General features: G+C 41.3%; 2 protein-coding genes across 2 annotated transcripts in view; both read right to left on the bottom strand.

The window, feature by feature from the left end:
• The window catches only part of nox5 (NADPH oxidase, EF-hand calcium binding domain 5), an 18,172-nt gene extending 16,595 nt beyond the window's left edge, over positions 1–1,577 (bottom strand). Inside the window, exon 1 of the mRNA XM_026366090.1 lies at positions 1,473–1,577. The gene's annotated coding sequence lies outside the window, so the exon portion shown is untranslated. The remainder of the gene's footprint in view (positions 1–1,472) is intronic.
• A 189-nt stretch (positions 1,578–1,766) lies between these two features.
• rpgrip1l (RPGRIP1 like) lies at positions 1,767–18,893 on the bottom strand. Its single transcript, XM_026366502.1, has 25 exons — positions 18,795–18,893; positions 17,898–17,993; positions 17,401–17,545; positions 14,169–14,479; positions 13,759–13,858; positions 13,328–13,471; positions 12,580–12,685; positions 11,776–11,922; positions 11,360–11,433; positions 11,053–11,192; positions 10,742–10,848; positions 10,069–10,119; positions 9,766–9,945; positions 9,535–9,652; positions 8,869–9,312; positions 7,815–7,957; positions 7,122–7,458; positions 6,670–6,941; positions 6,347–6,430; positions 5,845–5,992; positions 5,228–5,325; positions 4,389–4,575; positions 3,781–3,865; positions 3,401–3,537; positions 1,767–3,004 (listed from the first exon to the last, which is right to left on the bottom strand). Exons 2-25 carry the CDS (start codon positions 17,983–17,985, stop codon positions 2,868–2,870), a joined length of 3,783 nt encoding a protein of 1,260 aa, XP_026222287.1. The 5' UTR covers positions 17,986–17,993; positions 18,795–18,893; the 3' UTR covers positions 1,767–2,867.
• Between the last annotated feature and the right edge of the window lie 335 nt (positions 18,894–19,228).

The raw sequence follows: 19,228 nt of genomic DNA on the forward strand, positions 1-19,228 counted from the left end.
GCTTAGTGTACAGGAGCATCCCGAGTAGAGGCTGGAAGTGCCAAAGTCAGTACCTGGGGCCCAAGTGGTACCTGCGGTAATAGGAACACTGGGGGCTGTAACTGCCAAACTGGGAGAGTGGCTCCAGCAGATCCCAGGAACAACATCTGAGATCTCTGTCCAGAAGAGTGCAGTCCTAGGAACAGCTAAGATACTGTGCAGGACCCTCAAGCTCCCAGGTCTCTGGTAGAGGACCCGAGCTTGAAGGAATGAGACCGCTCCAAGGAAGGAGCGAGTGGGGGAAGAAAAAAAAAAAAATATATATATATATATATATTATATATATATATATATATATATATATATATATATATATATGCTGACCGCATGTACTGTTTATTGCACTCACATCACAAATTAGCTATGCACGCTTAGATAAACACAGTTATGCAAACCTAAACAGTTTGTACTTAGGCCTGTGTATGGAATGTGTTGCTGCAACAGGTGTGTCTGTTTGGGAGAGAGATCAGATGGTTTAGGCTGATATAAGATCCGGCAGTCAGCCAGGAAGAGGAAAAACAGGATGGGATCGGCAAGTGGAAAGGTTCTAAAAGAGGGAGACAGAACCCAACACAGACACAAGCAGTTTGCTCCTTGTACTTCAGGAACAAGGTGACTTTGTACCATGGAATGGCCAAACTACCCATTTCAAACTGACAGTTTTTGGACCCGGACTACAAGCTCACATCTTAATGCTTCATCAAAACAAATAAACTAGACGGTCACGGTGATAACATGCAGCAGCGGCTCGGCTCAGATGACCAACCTTCATAAACAGCTGAAATCCTGCAGACGTCCTGCTGTATTCCTGCACATTTTCAACGTTCCCATGGAGACGTCAGCCACAGACAAATCCAAAATACAACACACACACAAACTGTGTCTAGAAGACCTTACCATTCAGAGACTTTCTTTGTAGTGTTATATCAGATATTCTACATACAATTTGGCAAATTGTGCAGGTCTTGAATGAACCCAACATGGTGCAGGATGTGTGCAGCAGTTCAGGTTATATTTCTCAATGTAAACATTTAGTGCTGCATTAAAGCCTGAATAGATGTCCGGTGTCAGTTAGTTATTCTCATAATTTGTTAGTTAATCTGCAGTTGTTGTTTCTTATAGCTTTGCTTTAATTTAATTTCCTCATTTCAGGAAATATTGAAGCTGTTTTCTTAGTCAGTATTTGGAATAACTATTACTCTGTCATAAATTTATATTTATTTTGGCTTATTTTCAGTGTAGAGTTGTAGGATTTATAGGAGATTCTCTACGTGACAGAAAATGCTGTGCACACAAGAGTTAATGATAAAATATTTAAAGCTATCATCAATTATTATTTAGGTAAATTAAAATTTAATTAAATTTAAATTAAACTACTTAAAATAGTCAGTTTTCCTGTAACATGAAACCAATGGAAAAAAAAAAGGTTTTACCTGCTGTTGTGAAACTCCAGCTTCACAGTGTCTCGCAGGATCCGCTGTGTTTGAGGTTTCTGTTCAGGGCTCCTCAGCGTTTTCCCATCTGACCCATCAGTGTCAGCTGCAGCTGACATCCTGCCGTCCACCGAGCCGCCGCCTCACCCTGCACATAGAACAGACTGACACACTGCAGCAGCAAGTGAAAAAACTTCATAGGATATGGAAAAATAATGAAACATATATAGACACTATCAACTCTGTTGTCATGTTTACAAAGCTCAGCATATGTAAAATATATTTAGTGGTTTCCCAATTCTTTATTAGAGCACAGTACAAAACCTCATAAAGTAAACATCATATTTAAGGCACATTTTGTCTGTGTCTCCTATAAACAGACATAACACATGGTGGCTGAAACATTATTTAGTCCCAACTTTGCAGGTGTAAGCAGCTTCCACCTCACCTGTACCAACACAGTCTAATTAATAAACTAAACAACTTTCCTATAACAGACAAGGTCCACAGACCACAAGAAAAACTCAAACTTTGACTACAGTAAATATTACATCAGCAGTTGCAGACTGAATTATATTAATTAGCTGCAGACCATTTCAACAGCTACTATACAGTTTATCAACACACCTTTACAAATTTGTACCTGGTGACATATTCTGAATGTACAGTTCTATATTAAACAAGAGCACTTACATGTCAAGCAGTTTGTACCTTAGCACATTTCTCATGATACAGCACAGTGTTCTCTACCAGAGACATCAATGAATGTTAGTTTCATAAGATTTATACTGACGTCCATATGGTGGCTGATTAACTGTCTGAACTTTTCAGCCAAATCTGAGCAGCGTTTCACCAGATGTAATTTTTAATCTTCAAACCTCAAACTGAGCGCTGCTTTAGGGATTTGGAACAGGTCCTAACAATACATTGACATATACTCTAAACATATTTCAGTAACTGAATAATATAACATGTCACCTTATCATAAAACAACAGTTTCATACCAAAGTAGAAAATTATAATGTAAAAACAGGTGCATGGATGATGGTACAATTCATCAAATGAATGTGACCAGGACACGGATAATGTAGTTAAGTTAGGTAATAATTTTGGTTTAAGGTCATTAGATTTAAAACATTTTAACGTTGTCCTTTTCAGAAAGCTCAGGGCTTTTTAATGATCTTAGTCTGGAAGCAGGGGAGACATCGCCATCCACAGATTCAAAACCTAAAAAGCCTTCAGAACAAACACACTCAGAGTGGCTGACTGACCACATATAAGTGAGTCCAAATTCAGATTGAAGTACGATGTCACAGTCGAGGTGGATTGTCAACCCTGCAGCTATGGCATGTACACAGTTTCTGACAAACTGTGTTGTGTGGATCTGCTGGTGTCTCATGCTGATGGAAGCAGGGTGGGGATGGGAGTTTGTTTGAGGTCCTGGTCCTCCATAATGGCCTGCAGAGCCACCAGTCCTTCCACAGACACAGTCAGAGTGCCGACCAGTTCGCTGCTGTCCTCCACATCCAGAACTGGAGGAAACATACACAAACAGACTTTGACAACCAGCAGGAAGCTGCTGCATCTGTGTGTTACATAATGGAAGTTTGTTTTGTGCAGAGAACTGCAGAGATTTGTCTTCAGAGACAAACAGCTGGGAGTTAACCACCTGCATTTCAGTGTAAGCAGCTTGGAGCCTATTGCTGCCAAAGAAGGTTCAACCAGTAATTAAATCCAATGGTTCACTTACTTACTGGGATCAATAAAGAATATCTTATCTTATCTTACTTTATCACAAGCATGTCGAATATTTAAGGAGTGTTGTTTGTGTGTTGCTGTGACCCACTGTGTTGGTCTGTATTTGTTGCGGATGAGAAAGAGGATGTGTGTAAGTGTGTCTCTATCTGTGTATCTGTGTCTGTGCTGACCGTTCAGACTGGTCTCTGTCAGGTCTTTCTGTTTCTCCAGAATTTCAGGGATCTGCAGGAAGGCCACTCCAACATCCTCACACTCTCTCTCCTGCTCTTCTTCCTCCGGAGGCTCACTCACCACCGTGAACCGGATTCTGTTCAGACAACAGGAGAGCTACATTCAAGTTTAATTTATAAATAATTTAAGAAATTAAAGTGTCTTCAAAATACAATTTCTCAGTTCTCTGTCTCAGAATCTCCAATCGGCATGTTCAGACAGTAACAGGTTATGATCTTTGACGTGTTCTTCAAGAGATGGTGAAGAAGTGATGAACTTTTCTATTTGTTATCTCAGTTTGTTCAGAATAGAAAAGTCAGTTAACTAGATGTCTTCTCACCTTTCCATCTGAGGGTTTTGTCCCTGCAGGACTCCTCTCAGCAGACGTCTCCTCGCTCCATTGTTCTCAGCATCCACAGGAATGACTGAGACAAACAAACGGTTAAACATGGACCACTGTGAGGCCTGAAACATTTATTTTTATCTCTTATCTTATCAGGATCATCCATGGATGCAGGATTATTCTCACACCACTCTCAAACACAAGATTTACTGCTGCTGCAAAAATATATAAAAATGAGCAGAGTGAACTTTAAAATCATTATACTACAGAAATATTAAACAGCAAACACTGGACACACGCAAGGAGATACTGACTCTCAGACTGAGGTCTGAAGCTTCAGAGGGGACAGTATACAAGAGGAAAAGAAGAAAATGTCTCTGCTACTGATAACACCCAAATTAGTTAAGAGTAAACAAAATTGGTTAAGAGTAAACAATGACGATCATTTGGACTAAAAAACAGATTAAGATTTGAGGCGACATGTAGCCCAGTCGTCTATAAACCTCAGGGTCAGTGGTTCAACTCCCGGTTCCTCCTGTCTGCACTGTCATCTACTGCAGCTGTCCCCAAGGGAATGAATAAAGTATCCAGGTCCAGGTCTTTACCTTTACTGTAGTTGAAGTTGATACTCTTTCCCTGGGGGGGTTTGGGCAGAGACACTGGGGTTTCCTCTGTGGGCAGATCCAGGAGAGAGTACTCCACAAAGAGACGAACCACGCTGCTGTCCCGGGCCACACGAGACTCCGGCCTCAGGCTCAGAGACACGACCTCCAGCCGCACTCGATCTGAAGGCTGAGGACCAACATGCGCATCACAGTTTCTATAATAACTCCTTTCTTAAGGAGAATCCACATCATTACAGCAAACCTACTTCTGCAAGTCTCTTCCAGGACACAGAAGCAGGTTTGTTGTGATGACAGTGTATTTTTAAAAGCCTCTGCTCTGATGATCAGTTATCTTCCTCTCTCTGATTTCTCTCACAGTACGCTGAATATTTTTGGACTGAAGCTGTCACACCGGCTTCTGAGGAACTGTGACTGTCTGTACTTTGAACAGATTATTACCTCTGGTAATCGACTCTCTGACTCATCTGTTGCTGACGGTGTAACAGTAGAAAAGAATTAGCAATAAGCTGCTGAATTCATTTGGAAGTTTGCAGTTAACCAACGTCCGATAGCTCAGACTCAGAAATAACATCCTGCTTGTTCACAGGATAAAATCGAATTGTTGCTCAATAAAAACATCTTAACAAATCTCTCCGCTATCAAAACACGAGTTCACCTCGCCTGTGCACACTCAGGATGTGTAGACGATAACAACACAACAATCCCCCAAAACCGTCGATACATCCCTTCTCTTCCATCCCTGCACAATGCCTGCACGCTCTGTCCAAGGTTCTCTCTCAGTTGTGAGGAGGATAAACAGAGAAAGGTGCTTCACTGACCTTCCTCCCTGTGGCCTGTCCGTGAACAATGCAGTCATCGCTGTCGGACTGAGTCGATTCACTCTCATCCTCTTTGGCTGCTGGGGCCTCCTCGACATCTGGACAGATCCAGACAGGGAGAAAGAAAGCAGGTAAAAAAACAGGGATGGGATGAATCTTTGGCAAAATACAAGAAGACTGTGATTGTGCAGAACTGACAAACAGCTCTGAGTGAGTGAAAACAAGCACCCACTTTGGAGGATGGAGAGAAAAAGTGAATTCTAAAGATTGTGTCGTGTATTACAGCTTGTATGTAAACAACTGCTGATGCTGAGCAACACACGGCGTGTCTCAGAGGGCCGTCATTAACATTTATGAAGTCTGCTCTGAAGATTATTGGCAGCCACATTCAATATTTATGCCCACTCTGCTCAGGAAGCCTTGTTAGAAAAAAAACATATTTGCACCTTTAAGACAGAGTATAGGGCCTCTTAGAGCTTGGGGAGATGATGCTGGAGTTTGACCCATGATGAAAACACCTGTTTTCTGTCCACAGTGAAAACGAGACTGTGAGACGGCTGCTGCAGTGTTTTGTAAACAGAGGATCTTCTTTCATTTATTTATTATCTACCACCTACCTTCTGCCATCTCTTCAGAGATTTCAGAATCGTCAGAGTAGGACTGAGAGCTCACTGGGACCAGCTGTCCTTCAGAGACGTGAGACTCCTCTTCATCATTCTCTTCCTCCGCGGTGCTTTGAGGAGCTGGAGTCACTTCAGACACAACCTGCAATAAGAAAACATATTGACGACATATCAGATGTTGTGAAGTTACTGTAGCAGAGTACACAGTAGATACACTAGACCTCAAGGTCATAGTCTTCACCCAGCTGGACTTTTGATGTGATTGGTTAAATAAGTTCTTAAATGAATGCTGATGCCCTCATAGGGAACATCCAAACTTTGGCTCGGACTCATATGAAGGATCGGTGATCCCCCTCAGCTGAATCAAGTCAACATCTTTCCAAGTTGGAATCTCTTTGAGACAATCTCCATCTCTATCCATCCAGCAGAGCAATGGCTTCTGTGTGAAGGTTTGTTGTTGTCGTTATGCAGATCATTTCTTTTTTAAACATCTCACCTGGGTGTCTGCAGCAGTGGGATCTACAAACTTGACTTGTTTTCTGGGAGCAGGTCCCTCCTTTACCTGTGTCTTCTGTCTGGCCTGCAGGTAAAACAACATTTAGATAAGCGGAAGAAGAGAATATCTGTGCAGAGCAGTGTCACTTACAGACATCTGACAGCGCCTCATAAAATGGACTGAGAACAGGAGCTGGGAGCTGTTTCAGTAAACCAGTATTATTCTAAGACAGGAAATGTTAATGATACCTGCTGCTACAATTAAACTCTTTCCTGTCCATCTGCTGCATGGATGCACTGATCTGTATTAACTCATCTCCTGACCTTAAAGGAGAGAGAAGCGGAGTGAGGAGGATGGTCTTTTGCTTTCTTCTCCACTTCCAGTATCTCTTCCAGATCTTTGTCTGTCAGCGCTTTGTCCTCCTCACTGTGCTGCTCAGGTGTTGGTTCGTCAGCCAGCGTCTCTTTAGGGATCAACTTTGGCAATTCGACTGTCATGATTGAGCCAGATGGAGGAATATAGGTGAATTTCCACTTCAGAGTCACTTCTATGTGGCCAGCGGGGAGTCCAGAGGGGTCGGTCAGCTCGAACGCACCTGACAAACAAACAGAACAGAGATGAAGTACGTCACTTTGGCTGGAGTTGATACCTGACTATAAGAAAGAGCTTCACAGCAACCTAATGGAGGCTTGGAGCGTTTTAATCAGATCAGTTTCTCTAACCTGCAGAGAACCGATCATAACCCTAACAGAGTAAAGGTCCAGGTAACCCTCACCTGTGATTCCTTTATCCTGAGCCAGTGACAGTAGCTGTATCCTGGCCTTCCCCAGATACAGGTCCATCTGCTCCTCTTTGTAGTCAAACACGTAGAACTGAATCACCACAGACTTCAGGTACTGGTCCAGGTCTAAGTCCATCAGCACAGAGTAGGACTTTAGGTCGTTGAAGTGGGGGTCACAGGAGTCGTGAACTGTAGAAGTTGGGTAGTCAGGGAAGTCAAAGAACTTGTAGACCACGTAAGGACTCGGCTGCTGGGAGCTTCTGGACCGAAGGTCTCGACAGCGCTGGACAGTGACGAAGAGCTGATTCCAACCGCTGCTGTGTGTCTGCAGCTGGGGACAAAGAAGAAGGATTTCTTTACAGTGAAACTGAACTGAAACCTCAGCTGCTTTGAGCGGGAGAAATACAACTAAATACAGTTAGTTACAACTTTAACAAGAACAGCTATTGATAAATGATGTTTGTTAATTCAGCCAGATTAAAATAGAAATGACCTGTTAACTTAGTCAGATTCATCTGAAAAGAGAAAACAACAGCGAACTCACAGCGAGTTCATACTGAAACCATAGATTCCAGAGTGGTTCAACTGCCAAGTCATATTGAAGACACACTTAAACCCCTTTTTATCCCAAAAAGAACAACATTTAAACTGTATTTGACCTCTCTATAACTACAGCGGGAGTTGTACCTGCGCTGCTTTGTTCTGGGCAGTGCTGATGTAGCCCACAGCCTTCAGTCTCTCTTTATACAGACGGATGGTCTCTGTCATGGGAATCCTCAGTCTCAGCCAGTAATCCACAGAGCCAAAGGACCGCGCCTCATCACACAAACCTGGGAAAAAGCAGCAAATACAGAAAGGTGTTCCCAGATACAGTAAACATATGATTGTATTGGCACAGACACACATTAAATTCAAAAACACTGCATTCAACAAAAACACTGGACAGGTTGGTAGGACCAGTAACTGGACTCTGGAGACATACAGCTCCAAGGAGGAGGATACCTGCAGAGGAGAACAGAGCGAGGGAGACAGAGAGGAGGAAACACAACTACAGGAGAGAGAAGACACAGAGTTAATGACATGAAATGGTAGAATATGAATGGATAGAGGAGAAAGGAGAGAGGAGAGGAGCTCAGTGTATCAGTAGAGTTCCCCCAGCAGACTAATATATATCAGCATAACTAAGAGATGGTTCAGAGTCACCTGATCCATCTCTAACTATAAGCTTTATAAAAAAGGAAAGTTTGAAGTCTAGTCTTAAATGTAGGGAGGTTGTCTGCCTCCAGAACTGTAGCATGAATAGAAACTGTGTCAACTGCCTTTCACTGTCGCATTTTCTGTGCTGCTCCTGAGCAAGAAACAGGAAAATGTGAAATGTCACAAAAATCGATGAAAAAGAAAATGGTTCTTCACACAGCTTCTTCACCAGACAAACAGCTTTGAGGAGTTTTTTTTACAAACTCTTCTTTAGACCCTGTTGAATCTCTGTTGCCATGCAGAGTTAGAGAACATTGCTCTCACCCAGAGACAAAAAAGAGGGGCTTCAAAGTGCTTTGAACCAAAGATAATACAAAAAGTTACAAAAACGTATGAGAGTTTATCTGAAGTTCCTATGTGGTGAAATTTGTCTAGTTTATAGTAGCTTGGGATCTGCTCTTACCAACATGCATAATCCATCATGTTTGCTGCTTGGTTTGTTTTCTGGATCTGGATATAGTTACTTTCATCTAGCGCGACTCACCGACCAGCGGTAAGGTCCCATGAACTTTCCCGCTCTGCTCCAGCAGCTGCTGCAGTCGTATTTGTCCAGTCGCTAACGTCCTCCAGTCTAATCCCAAAGCCTGGTGCAGCTCGACAGTCAGCGAGTACCTGTGGAGATAGTCGAGGAACCGCTCGTCCATGCTCACCACATACTTAGATGTGAAGCCGTATTTGGGTTTGTGTCCCATCACCACCGGAGTGGAGTGCAGCTCAAACAGATAGAAGGAGTAGGTGAAGAAGGTGGAGGGTTCACAGTCACCCAGTGTCTCCAGGGCGAACGGAGACAGCGTGGCACTGACTATCTGAAGCTCTAGGAGGTTTTCTCCAGGCTCCAGGTGAAAAGTATAATCGGCTTCTTCCTCATCCATGTCGTCTGGTTTGACGACGTAGGGTTTGGTGCCGTAGACGATGTCCCGGAGCTGAGCTGAGGAGCAGAAACAGGAAAACAACTGTTTGAGTTAGCTTCACATTTACAGCACAGGCGTGAGCTCAATCTGAACTTTGTGAGAGAAAAACAAGAACAAGATTTCACTACATGCTGAGCTAATATCTAGAAAATGTCATTTTATAGACTAACAATGAAAAGATTTTGAGTAGTTTGACAGCTTCATTAGAAGTGTGAGAATCCACAGTTTTGGATAAATACCTTCCAGTTTCTTGATCTTTGCTGCCCTCGTGTCCAGCAGCTGGGCTTGTCGGTCCAGCTTCTGCTCGTACTCCAGTTTGTCACTGTCCACCTTCTTTAACACAGCCTCCAGCTCCGCCTCAGCACCAGGACAAGAAAACACATTCCACTAAGTGTTCTGTTCAAACTTTGTTCACGCATTTCCTACAGTGAGGACACAGTCTTCACAAACCCTTAAAAGGTTTCCTCCACCTTGTAGTGTTTGCTGATCTTGCTCTCCATGCTCAGGATGTTTCTAGTCTTCTCCAGCTCCTGGATGGTTTCAGCGTGAGCGGCTCGTAGCTCTCTGATGGAACTCTCTATGTTGCTGCCCCCACCCTCTTCCACCTCCTTCAGGAATCTCAGATCTCCTCTCATCTGAGATTTACGTGTCTGTGTGGGAGAGATGCTTATATTTCAGAGGCAGGAGGATGACGCAATGAGAATCAGTCAGAAGAAACAAGGATCAGCACGAGCATCACATAAATATCATGTTAGATTTCTTTTTCCACTGACCTTAATCTGTAGTAGTGCTTCAGTGATTTCAGCTACGTCGTACTCATTCTCCTGTGAAGGACACATAACTCCATTAAACTACGATCCTAAGTAGATCAGACATGCATGAGCCAGCCACAAGTTTTTTAATGATCTAAAAAGAAAATGATGTGGCTAAAAGGCAAAAAACGAATTAGTCGTAAAACTCCAACTGGTTTCACAGTAGTCGTCACTTTCTCAGTTAACAGATGGAAGATAGAAAGTTGCTCTGTAGCTACATGTCATTGACAGATCACGTGTTTCTCGTGGGATTAACAGCATCTTGTTCTGACCCTGGTGACATCTGGTACATGACGTGCACAATGATGCCTATTGTGCTGTAGCTGAGTGGTCCTCCAGACCACAGACTGAGGTTAACAGGTGAGTTTTACCTGTTTGTTTTATGACTTCATCAACAAGCTGAGCTAAAGAACAGATCGCGTGTCCAGGTCTGTAACTTAGATACAGTAGGTAGACAGTAACCCACAGTGTGTAGCTGTGTCTTCGTCACATTTCAGGTGTTTCGATTCCAAAAAAATACTATTATGACAGCCCCAAAAAACAGCATGGCTTTGAATTACTGCTGAACTACTGCTACTGCTTGTATGTGTTTTACTGCAAAGACATATATTTGTTAAAATGCCAGTGAACTCACCCTGCTGTAGAATTTCAGACGACTGTTCAGATTATCCATCTGTTGCTTCTGTTCCATTAACTGGATTTGAAGCTTCTTATTTTCTTCCATCAGTTTCTCATTTGTATCTGATGAAACAATCGTATTAATAAAATCATTTAATCGTATTGGTTTTATCTTGGTGATTAGTATGATTTGTGCCACACTCAGCAACACAGAAATATTGTATTGTCTGTCTGACACCTAACTAAATGACACTATGTATATGTGCTGTACATTCCTGTACTGTAGACCACCCTTGTAATCAACATGATCACTATATAACTGAGAACCTCTCTCGGCCTTGATTTTGTCGAGGATTTCATTTTTGTCGACGAGGTCGGCCTTCAGTGCCGTCTCCAGCTGTGTGATCTGTAACTTCAGCTGCTGCTCCTGAATCTGCCATTTCTGTTGCTGAGACACATCGAAGGCACTGGAATCACACCACATATAAAAATTATTACAATAATAATGCAGAAAAATTAGCATGAAGCCTAGAAAACACAGTTTGCTCTAAATGCATTTCAGTGGAATGAAGCAGTTTGTTTACAGAAGCTGCGACTTCACCTGAACCACATACGTTGAACAAAAGCTTCCCACCTGTTCACCAGTTTCTCGTTGTTCTCCTTCAGCAGGTCCCTCTCCTGCTCCAGTTCACTGATCCGCTCTAGTAACTACATTACACAGGCGATGGAAAACAACGTCAGTTTGAACTCTGCCACAGACTATTCACAGCCTGTTTATACAGTCTGTGTTTTAAATGTAAGAACTGTGAGCTGTTGCAGACATTCTACAAGGTATAATATATTGCATATCAATCTTCACTAGTTGTCTTTAAATTAGCTCTTAGTGACGTGTAGTGACTCTGATGGTATTGGGCTCTTATTCATTCCACTTTGGGATTCTGAGTGCTAAATGTACAAACGCTGAGGACGGGGAAGCCTCTTTATTGGCTGTACACCTGCAGCAGATCCTTTTCACAATTCTCAGAATAACCATGCAGTCCTGACGAGTACCTGCTCCATCTTAATCTTGGATATGGTCGAACTCTGAAGCTGTTTCTCCAGCTTCAGACTCTTTATCCTTTCCTCTTTCAGCTGAGCTGACAGCTCATCAACCTTCAACATCGCTGCATCGTGGCTGACCTTCAATGTTCGTTGACTCTGGAATTAACAAATTAACATCTTAGTAAAAAACATTGTGGACAAAATCATTTGTTCATGCTGGTAAGCCAGAGTTAAAACTGGGTTAAAGGTATTTAAATTCAGTCTTTAGTCCACAACAGGAATTTGATTACCTGTTTATTTGACCGTAGCTCCATCTTTACCTTTTGTAAATGACTTAAACCAGAATAAATTGCAGTATTTATGTACACAGTATTTCTGACACCATCTTTACTACTATTTGTATGTACTGTATATTCCCCGTAGTGTTTGGTTTAATTAACCTTCTCCCTGGTCACTTTATTAGGTACATCTATACCACATAATGCAGTGTAGTTTGATAGATATTTGACTTATTCTGCCTTCACGAAGCTATAGACCTCAGTGGGTCACATACAGATTTACACAAAGAGAAATAATCAAGTAAAATTCATATGAAAGACAAAAACACAGATCAAAGACAAAACTCAAAACAAATCAAGGCCTTCTTGTCTCAGACTTTAAAGATGCTTTCTTCAGCGTTATTGTGCCAGAGACAACAGGTGAACACTGCTCTCCACACTGACACAGGTATTGATCTGTCAGAGCTAAATGTTTGCTTCATGTTTGCCTTTTCTGCAGGATTTAGGTGAGGAAGAGACTGTGAAGACATCTCACCTCTTGCAGTTGAAGAAACCGACCCTCCAGTTCTGTCACAGCGTTGGACCTGTCAGCCAGCTGCTTCTGCAGCTTCATCATTGTCACGTTGCTGTTGACATGGAATCTGAGAGAAAACAGCACAAGCATTTTTTGGGCAAAACCCTGACGGGTTTTTGCAGAGCAGACACAGTGGTGCTTTAAGGTTGCACACAGCAGCATGCAGTGTAAACTGTGATCCTCTGTTTAATAAAGGCGTCCAACCAAAACCCATTAATACGTCTTATATTGATGTTCTGGATTTAGCAAATCATTTCAGCATCACTCACAGGACTCATGATAAAAGTTAATGTGGGACTAGAAATACTCAATTAAAGATTGATCTGTCACAAAAACTATTCCACTTTTGTCCAAACTGTGTTTAATGAGCTCAGTGTTGCGACATGTTAGAAATATCTGCATATCTGAAGACCGTCTCCGCATGTCTCCTAATCCGTGAGGGCCCCTCCAGAAGTGACTTCCTACACTGACACTGTCCATAAAAATGGGATCTGGACAAACACAGAAACTCCTCAGACATCAGTGCTGCAGGCGTAGGTAAACATTTTTGACAAAGAGAACACACACACTGCTCACAATCTCTGTTTCCATGTTCAGGTTTTCATTAGGTGCATCCTCTATAAGTGGTACAACAAGGCAGTGAGGGCAATACTGACCACGGAACAGCTTTTAAAGGGTCAGTTAACTCGAATAATAAAATCACATTCACTTCAGTTTGGAGGTCTGCTGCTGTCGGAGCTGCAGAAGACTCTCTTCATACTCTGCCTCCTTCTTCCTCAGTTCCTCCCTCAGCAGCTCTGAGGCTGCCTCCATCTCCTCCATCTGGTTCTGCTGAGACTCTATCACATTCTCCCTGATACACAGACACAGAGGCACTTTTTAGAAATACTGGAATATGACATGTTTCCATTGAGTGAAAACCATCCTTTAAAAAATTGTGAATTATTCAGATAACTATCCAACACACTGTGAAGAACAGTGGCTCACCTCAATAACTTTAATTCAAATAAGAGAGACGATGACAACCACTAATATTGAAATTACTTCTGAGTTCTTTTGTCGTGGTGTAGATGGATGATCGACCACATCTGATATAGAGTCCTTTGTTTCATAGAGCAGCTGCTAACGTGAACTACTTACAGGTTGCGTATCTCTGCCCTCGCCTCCTCCAGCAGACTGTGTCCATATCGGGGCAGCTGGCCAGTCGGTGGTCTCCCACCTCCCTCCATGCTCCTTGTACCTGCAGGAGTTCACAGAGGATCTTGTTCTAACACAAAGATCTGTTCCACAGTGAAAGAATCACCAATGATGTAGCAGTAACAGAGAGACTATCATAGGAAAAACCAGATGAATGAGAATGTACAGGTTTATAAAAAGTTAGAGTGATTTTGTTGGAGATTCTGCTGATTCTCTTTGGCTACAGAACATTTCAATTATCTTTCAGTGGTTAAATGAACAAACAACAGTACAGTTAAAGATTAGTGCTTTGGTCATGAAAACAAACATATCTTCTCAGCTGCGGTCTTAGTACTGGAATATGTGTGACTAACTTTTTGGTCGTGTTTGAGATGGAGAAGGAGTGTCGTCCCTCAGCTTCTTTAACCCAGAGTTGACTCGTGACTGGACGTGGCCGTACGCTGACCTCCGGCTCTGCGAGTTCATAAGCTGCTGTTTAGCCACGAGAAGACGCTGTTTCAGTCCCTCGTTCTCAGTTTGCAGTCCCCGGACCTTCTCCTGAAGCTGCTCCATCATCTCCTCCATCTCCACATCTCGAACTCTGGACAGTGTATGGGTTCCCCCCGCTGCCAGCTGCTCCATACGACCTCGGTCCTTCACCAGCCTCATCAGCTTTGTGCCGAGCCTGAACGTGGAGGAGGAACAGACGGATGGTCACATGTTAGAAATACAGGTAATGAACAACTACCTGTATCTGGAGCTTCAGCTCTGAACTCTCTGCAGGGAGCTCTTCAAAGCCTGGAGTAGTTTGACAAACACTGTGCAAAGTGTATTATAGGAAATGTAGGATACTAATCTGCCAAAAACTATGCATTTATTTCAACTCATCAGATTTATTAATTTCTCTGTATCTTTGGGTTTTAGACTGTTGGTCAAACAAAATAAAAAGTTTAACATCATCATGGCAGGATTTAAGAAACTGTGACAGATAATTATTGATCATTTTCAGACATTTCATACAACAAATGGTAAAATCATTAATTGAAAAACAATGGGCACTTTAGTAGAATATGTTACTTTGTGAAATCTTAAGAATAATGACTAGTTGCAGCCCTTAATCATGCCAACTGTGGTTTATTTCAATAATTAATTCAGTTTATTTATAGCACCAAATGGCAGCAAAAATCATCTCAAGGCACTTTACAATGTAAGGTTTAAGGTTTATGACAGAATATAACTAAATGACTATAGTATATAGATTTACATGGAAAACCTAGCAAATCCCAATATGGCTTTACAGGTGCTGGTCATATAATTAGAATATCTTCAAAAAGTTGATGTATTTCACTAATTCCATACAAGAAGTGAAACTTGTATAATGTTCACATTTATTACTTGTACTGTGTCTCGTGTATTGTTGTGTAGATCATGTTACTTAATGTTCAATGTTTTTGTGTGTAATGGCTGCTGCAACACCAAAATTTCCCCTTGGGGATCAATAAAGTATCTATCTATCTATCTATCTATCTATCTATCTATCTATTCCACACAGACCGATATATTTCAAGTGTTTATTTCTTTTCATTTTGATGATTATAACTGACAACTAAAGAAAAGCCCAAATTCAGTCTCTCAGAAAATTAGAATATTAATTCAATTCAATTCAGTTTTATTTGTATAGCGCCAATTTACAACAGAAGTTATCTCAAGGCACTTTACAGTGTAAGGTTTAAAATCTAACAGAAAATATTTATACAAAAAAATATAGAGAAAACCCAACAATCCCATTTGAGCAAGCTTTAGGCAACAGTGGAGAGGAAAAACTCCCTTTAGAGGAAGAAACCTCCAGCAGAACCAGGCAACCAGGCATTACTTAAGATCAATACAAAGAAAGGATCTTTAGAAATCTTGGCCAACTGAAAAATATGAACATGAAAAGTATGAGCATGTGCAGTACTCAATACTTGTTGGGGCTCCTTTTGCCTGAATTACTGCAGCAATGCGGCGTGGCATGGAGTCAATCAGTCTGCGGCTTGCTCAGGTGTTATGAGAGCCCAGGTTGCTCTGATAGTGGCCTTCAGCTCTTCTGCATTGTTGGGTCTGGCATATCACATCTTCCTCTTCAAAATATCCCATAGATTTCCTATGGGGTTAAGGTCCGGCGAGTTTGCTGGCCAGTTAAAAACAGGAATACCATGCTCCTTAAACCAGGTACTGGTAGATTTGGCACTGTGTGCAGGTGCCAAGTCCTGTTGGAAAATGAAATCTGCATCTCCATAAAGTTGGTCTGCAGCAGGAAGCAGGAAGTGCTCTAAAACGTCCTGGTATACAGCTGCGTTGACCTTTGACCTCAGAAAACACAGTGGAGCAACACCAGCAGATGACATGGCACCCCAAACCATAACTTTACACTGGACCTCAAGCAACGTGGATTCTGTTCCTCTCCTCTCTTCCTCCAGACTCTGAGACCCTGATTTCCAAATGCTAAATTTACTTTGATCAGAGAACATAACTTTGGACCACTCAGCAGCAGTCCAGTCCTTTTTGTCTTTGGCCCAGGCGAGATGCTTCAGACGTTGTCTGTTGTTCAAGAGTGGCTCGACACAAGGACTGCGACAGCTGAAACCCATGTCTTGTGTATTGTGGTTCTTGAAGCACTGACTCCAGCTTCAGTCCACTCTTTGCGAATCTCCCCCACATTTTGGAATGGATTTTGTTTTTAAAATTCTCTCCAGGGTGCAGTTATCCATATTGCTTCCACACTTTTTTCTACCACATCTTTTCCTTCCCTTCGCCTCTCTATTAATGTGCTTGGACACTGAGCTCTGTGAACAGCCAGCATCTATTGCAATGACTTTTTGTGTCTTTGTCCTTGTGTGAGGTGTCAATGGTCGTCTTTTGGAAAACTGTCAAATCAGCAGTCTTCCCCGTGATTGTGTAGCCTACAGAACTAGACTGAGAGACTATTTAAAGGCCTTTGCAGGTGTTTTAAGTTATTTAGCTGATTAGAGTGTGGAAAAATCATTTCTTTGTATTGGTCAATATAAGTAATATTCAAATTTTCTGAGATACTAAATTTGGGGTTTTTTCATTAGTTGTCAGTTATAATAGAAAGAGAAGAAAGAAGAAATAAACACTTGAAATATATCAGTCTGTGTGGAATGAATGTAAACATTATACAAGTTTCACTTCTTCAATCGAATTAGTGAAATACATCAACCTTTTGAAGCTATTCTAATTATATGACCAGCCCCTGTATAGAAAAGCTGTATAGACAGTATTTTCAAGCCACACTGAAAACATTTTAAGTAAAGAATTCTGACACATCTTTAGCTTCTTCTAAGGTGCATGGAGAACAGAAAAACATACCAGTTTTCAATAATCATCACAGTCATCATGTTTTCTTACAGGAAACTTATTTTAAATGTTTTCCTAGACAATCATATAGTCCTACTATCTAATTAAAAAGTAAAAATCTAATTTCTAATTGAAAATTTTCCTAATCTTTGAGATGTGTCTTCTCACTTTCATTAAAACCCTAAACGAACTGATGTAGCTGACTTCATTTGTTCTCAATCAGGCCTGGTGTGTGTGTTTGTATCTCACTTCTTGATCTTATCGTCCTGTTTGTGAATATGCCGTTTGAGGAGCAGCGTCTCATCATGGACGCGCAGGAATCGGTCCTCCAACTCCTCTCTCGACACCCGGGAGATGTCCTGTCGTGTCCGAGCATTTTGATTCACCGACAAGTCTGGCATCAATAAAGAAAAAAAAGTTTGATGTACATGACGATAAAAAACTGTGATTCTGATAACATAAATGTAAGGGTCTTTACTAGTTACAATTTCAACTTTTATGCACCAATAAAAACTGTAGAAATAGTTATATGTAAGTACTTTCTGAATCATCTGTTTCCACAAACTCAAGCGATGATGATGATGGAAACAAAGTAAATCATGTTTATTTTCTCTCTTCCAGCTGAACACAGGACATAAACTTAGAAAACATGGATTTTGTTTTAAGAGTAGAATCTGCTTCATATACCACTCTGCAATAAATGAACAGTAACACACAGCTCTGTGAGGACAGGCAGCATCACAGACCTTGGGGATCGGCTGCAAGTCGGGACAGGTTGACTGTGACATCTCTGACTGGAACATCTGCTGCTGTCTCATCCAGCAGAGTGGACATATTTCAACCTGAAAATAAAAAAAAGGTTCTTTATTGAGCACAGTACCAGACTGACAAAAATCCGTCACCTTGCACCAAACACTGGGTTGTTCTACTTAACTAATAAAAACCTGTGTACAAAAACGTGCTAAATTGTCAATCTTAATTGTATATATCCATTATTAAAAACTAGTAAACTTGTGGTAATCAAAAGCTACAAGGCAGAACAAGACACCAGGCTTTTAACTGACAATGTGTGACCACACACATCAGGAACCCTTCAGCGAATTTAAAAAAGTTTATAGTTAAGGTTTCCATCCGTGTAACAGTGTGTTGGCCCTAAACTTTCACATTTAACATAAAACCACTTCGTGCTTTGTGTGTTAAATATAGGCCGAACTTAAAATGGCTTCTCGTTATTCTTTATGATCTTATTATTTGTCTGAGATCATATGTACTGTTACTTTCTTTGGTAAGCAGGAAAATCTGTCCGAATTTAATCGCAGTTTGGCGTCGTATCCTCTACATTGATTTGGAAAAGTTATTAGAAATAACTAGAATTTATCAAATACACTCTTACGTCGTGTGAATGCATCAACATCAGATAGAGACGTGCAGGTGGTTTTGTATTTGTTTTGTTCTCCATCAAATTTCAAACTAGCGGTGAGGTAGCTAACAGCTAACGTTAGCTTCCCCCTGCACTGTTGGTGCAGATAGCGGACTAGGTCATTCTTCGAATTATAATAAATCTGATGTTTGCCATTTATACCTTCAAATTGGAAAAAGCTATCTTTAAGAAGTGAAAAGATTACTTTTTATACATTTCTTACCTTAAACGAGGACTTTATTCAGTTCAGATGAATGGTTGCTACAGAAAACAACAGTTCATGTCGTTATGAGGCAACTACGCATGCGCCATGTGTAAAGACTTCTGGGAAATGTAGTTATCCTTGACCTGAAACCTTTCACCCTACTGCAGGTCTTTTTACCTGTTGTTTACTTGTTTATTTACTTACGTTGGCTTACTTCCACACCTTACATCTTTCATTTTATGCTACTTGTATCTGTATTTCAGCTCCACTCCAGTTTAGTACTTTTTACTTCTTATGCATTGCAATTTACTGTCGAAGTCAAGATTTTACATTTACAAAACTTACAGTATAATAAAATGTACAAAAGTTTAACTCTACTGTTTAAATAGTTTACATAAGCTAAAGTACTAGGTACTACTAGTACTCTTCACTCAGCCAGTGTCTTTCTGTTG

This window comes from Anabas testudineus, chromosome 6 (assembly GCF_900324465.2).
Source record: "Anabas testudineus chromosome 6, fAnaTes1.2, whole genome shotgun sequence".
Lineage (NCBI taxonomy): Eukaryota > Metazoa > Chordata > Actinopteri > Anabantiformes > Anabantidae > Anabas > Anabas testudineus.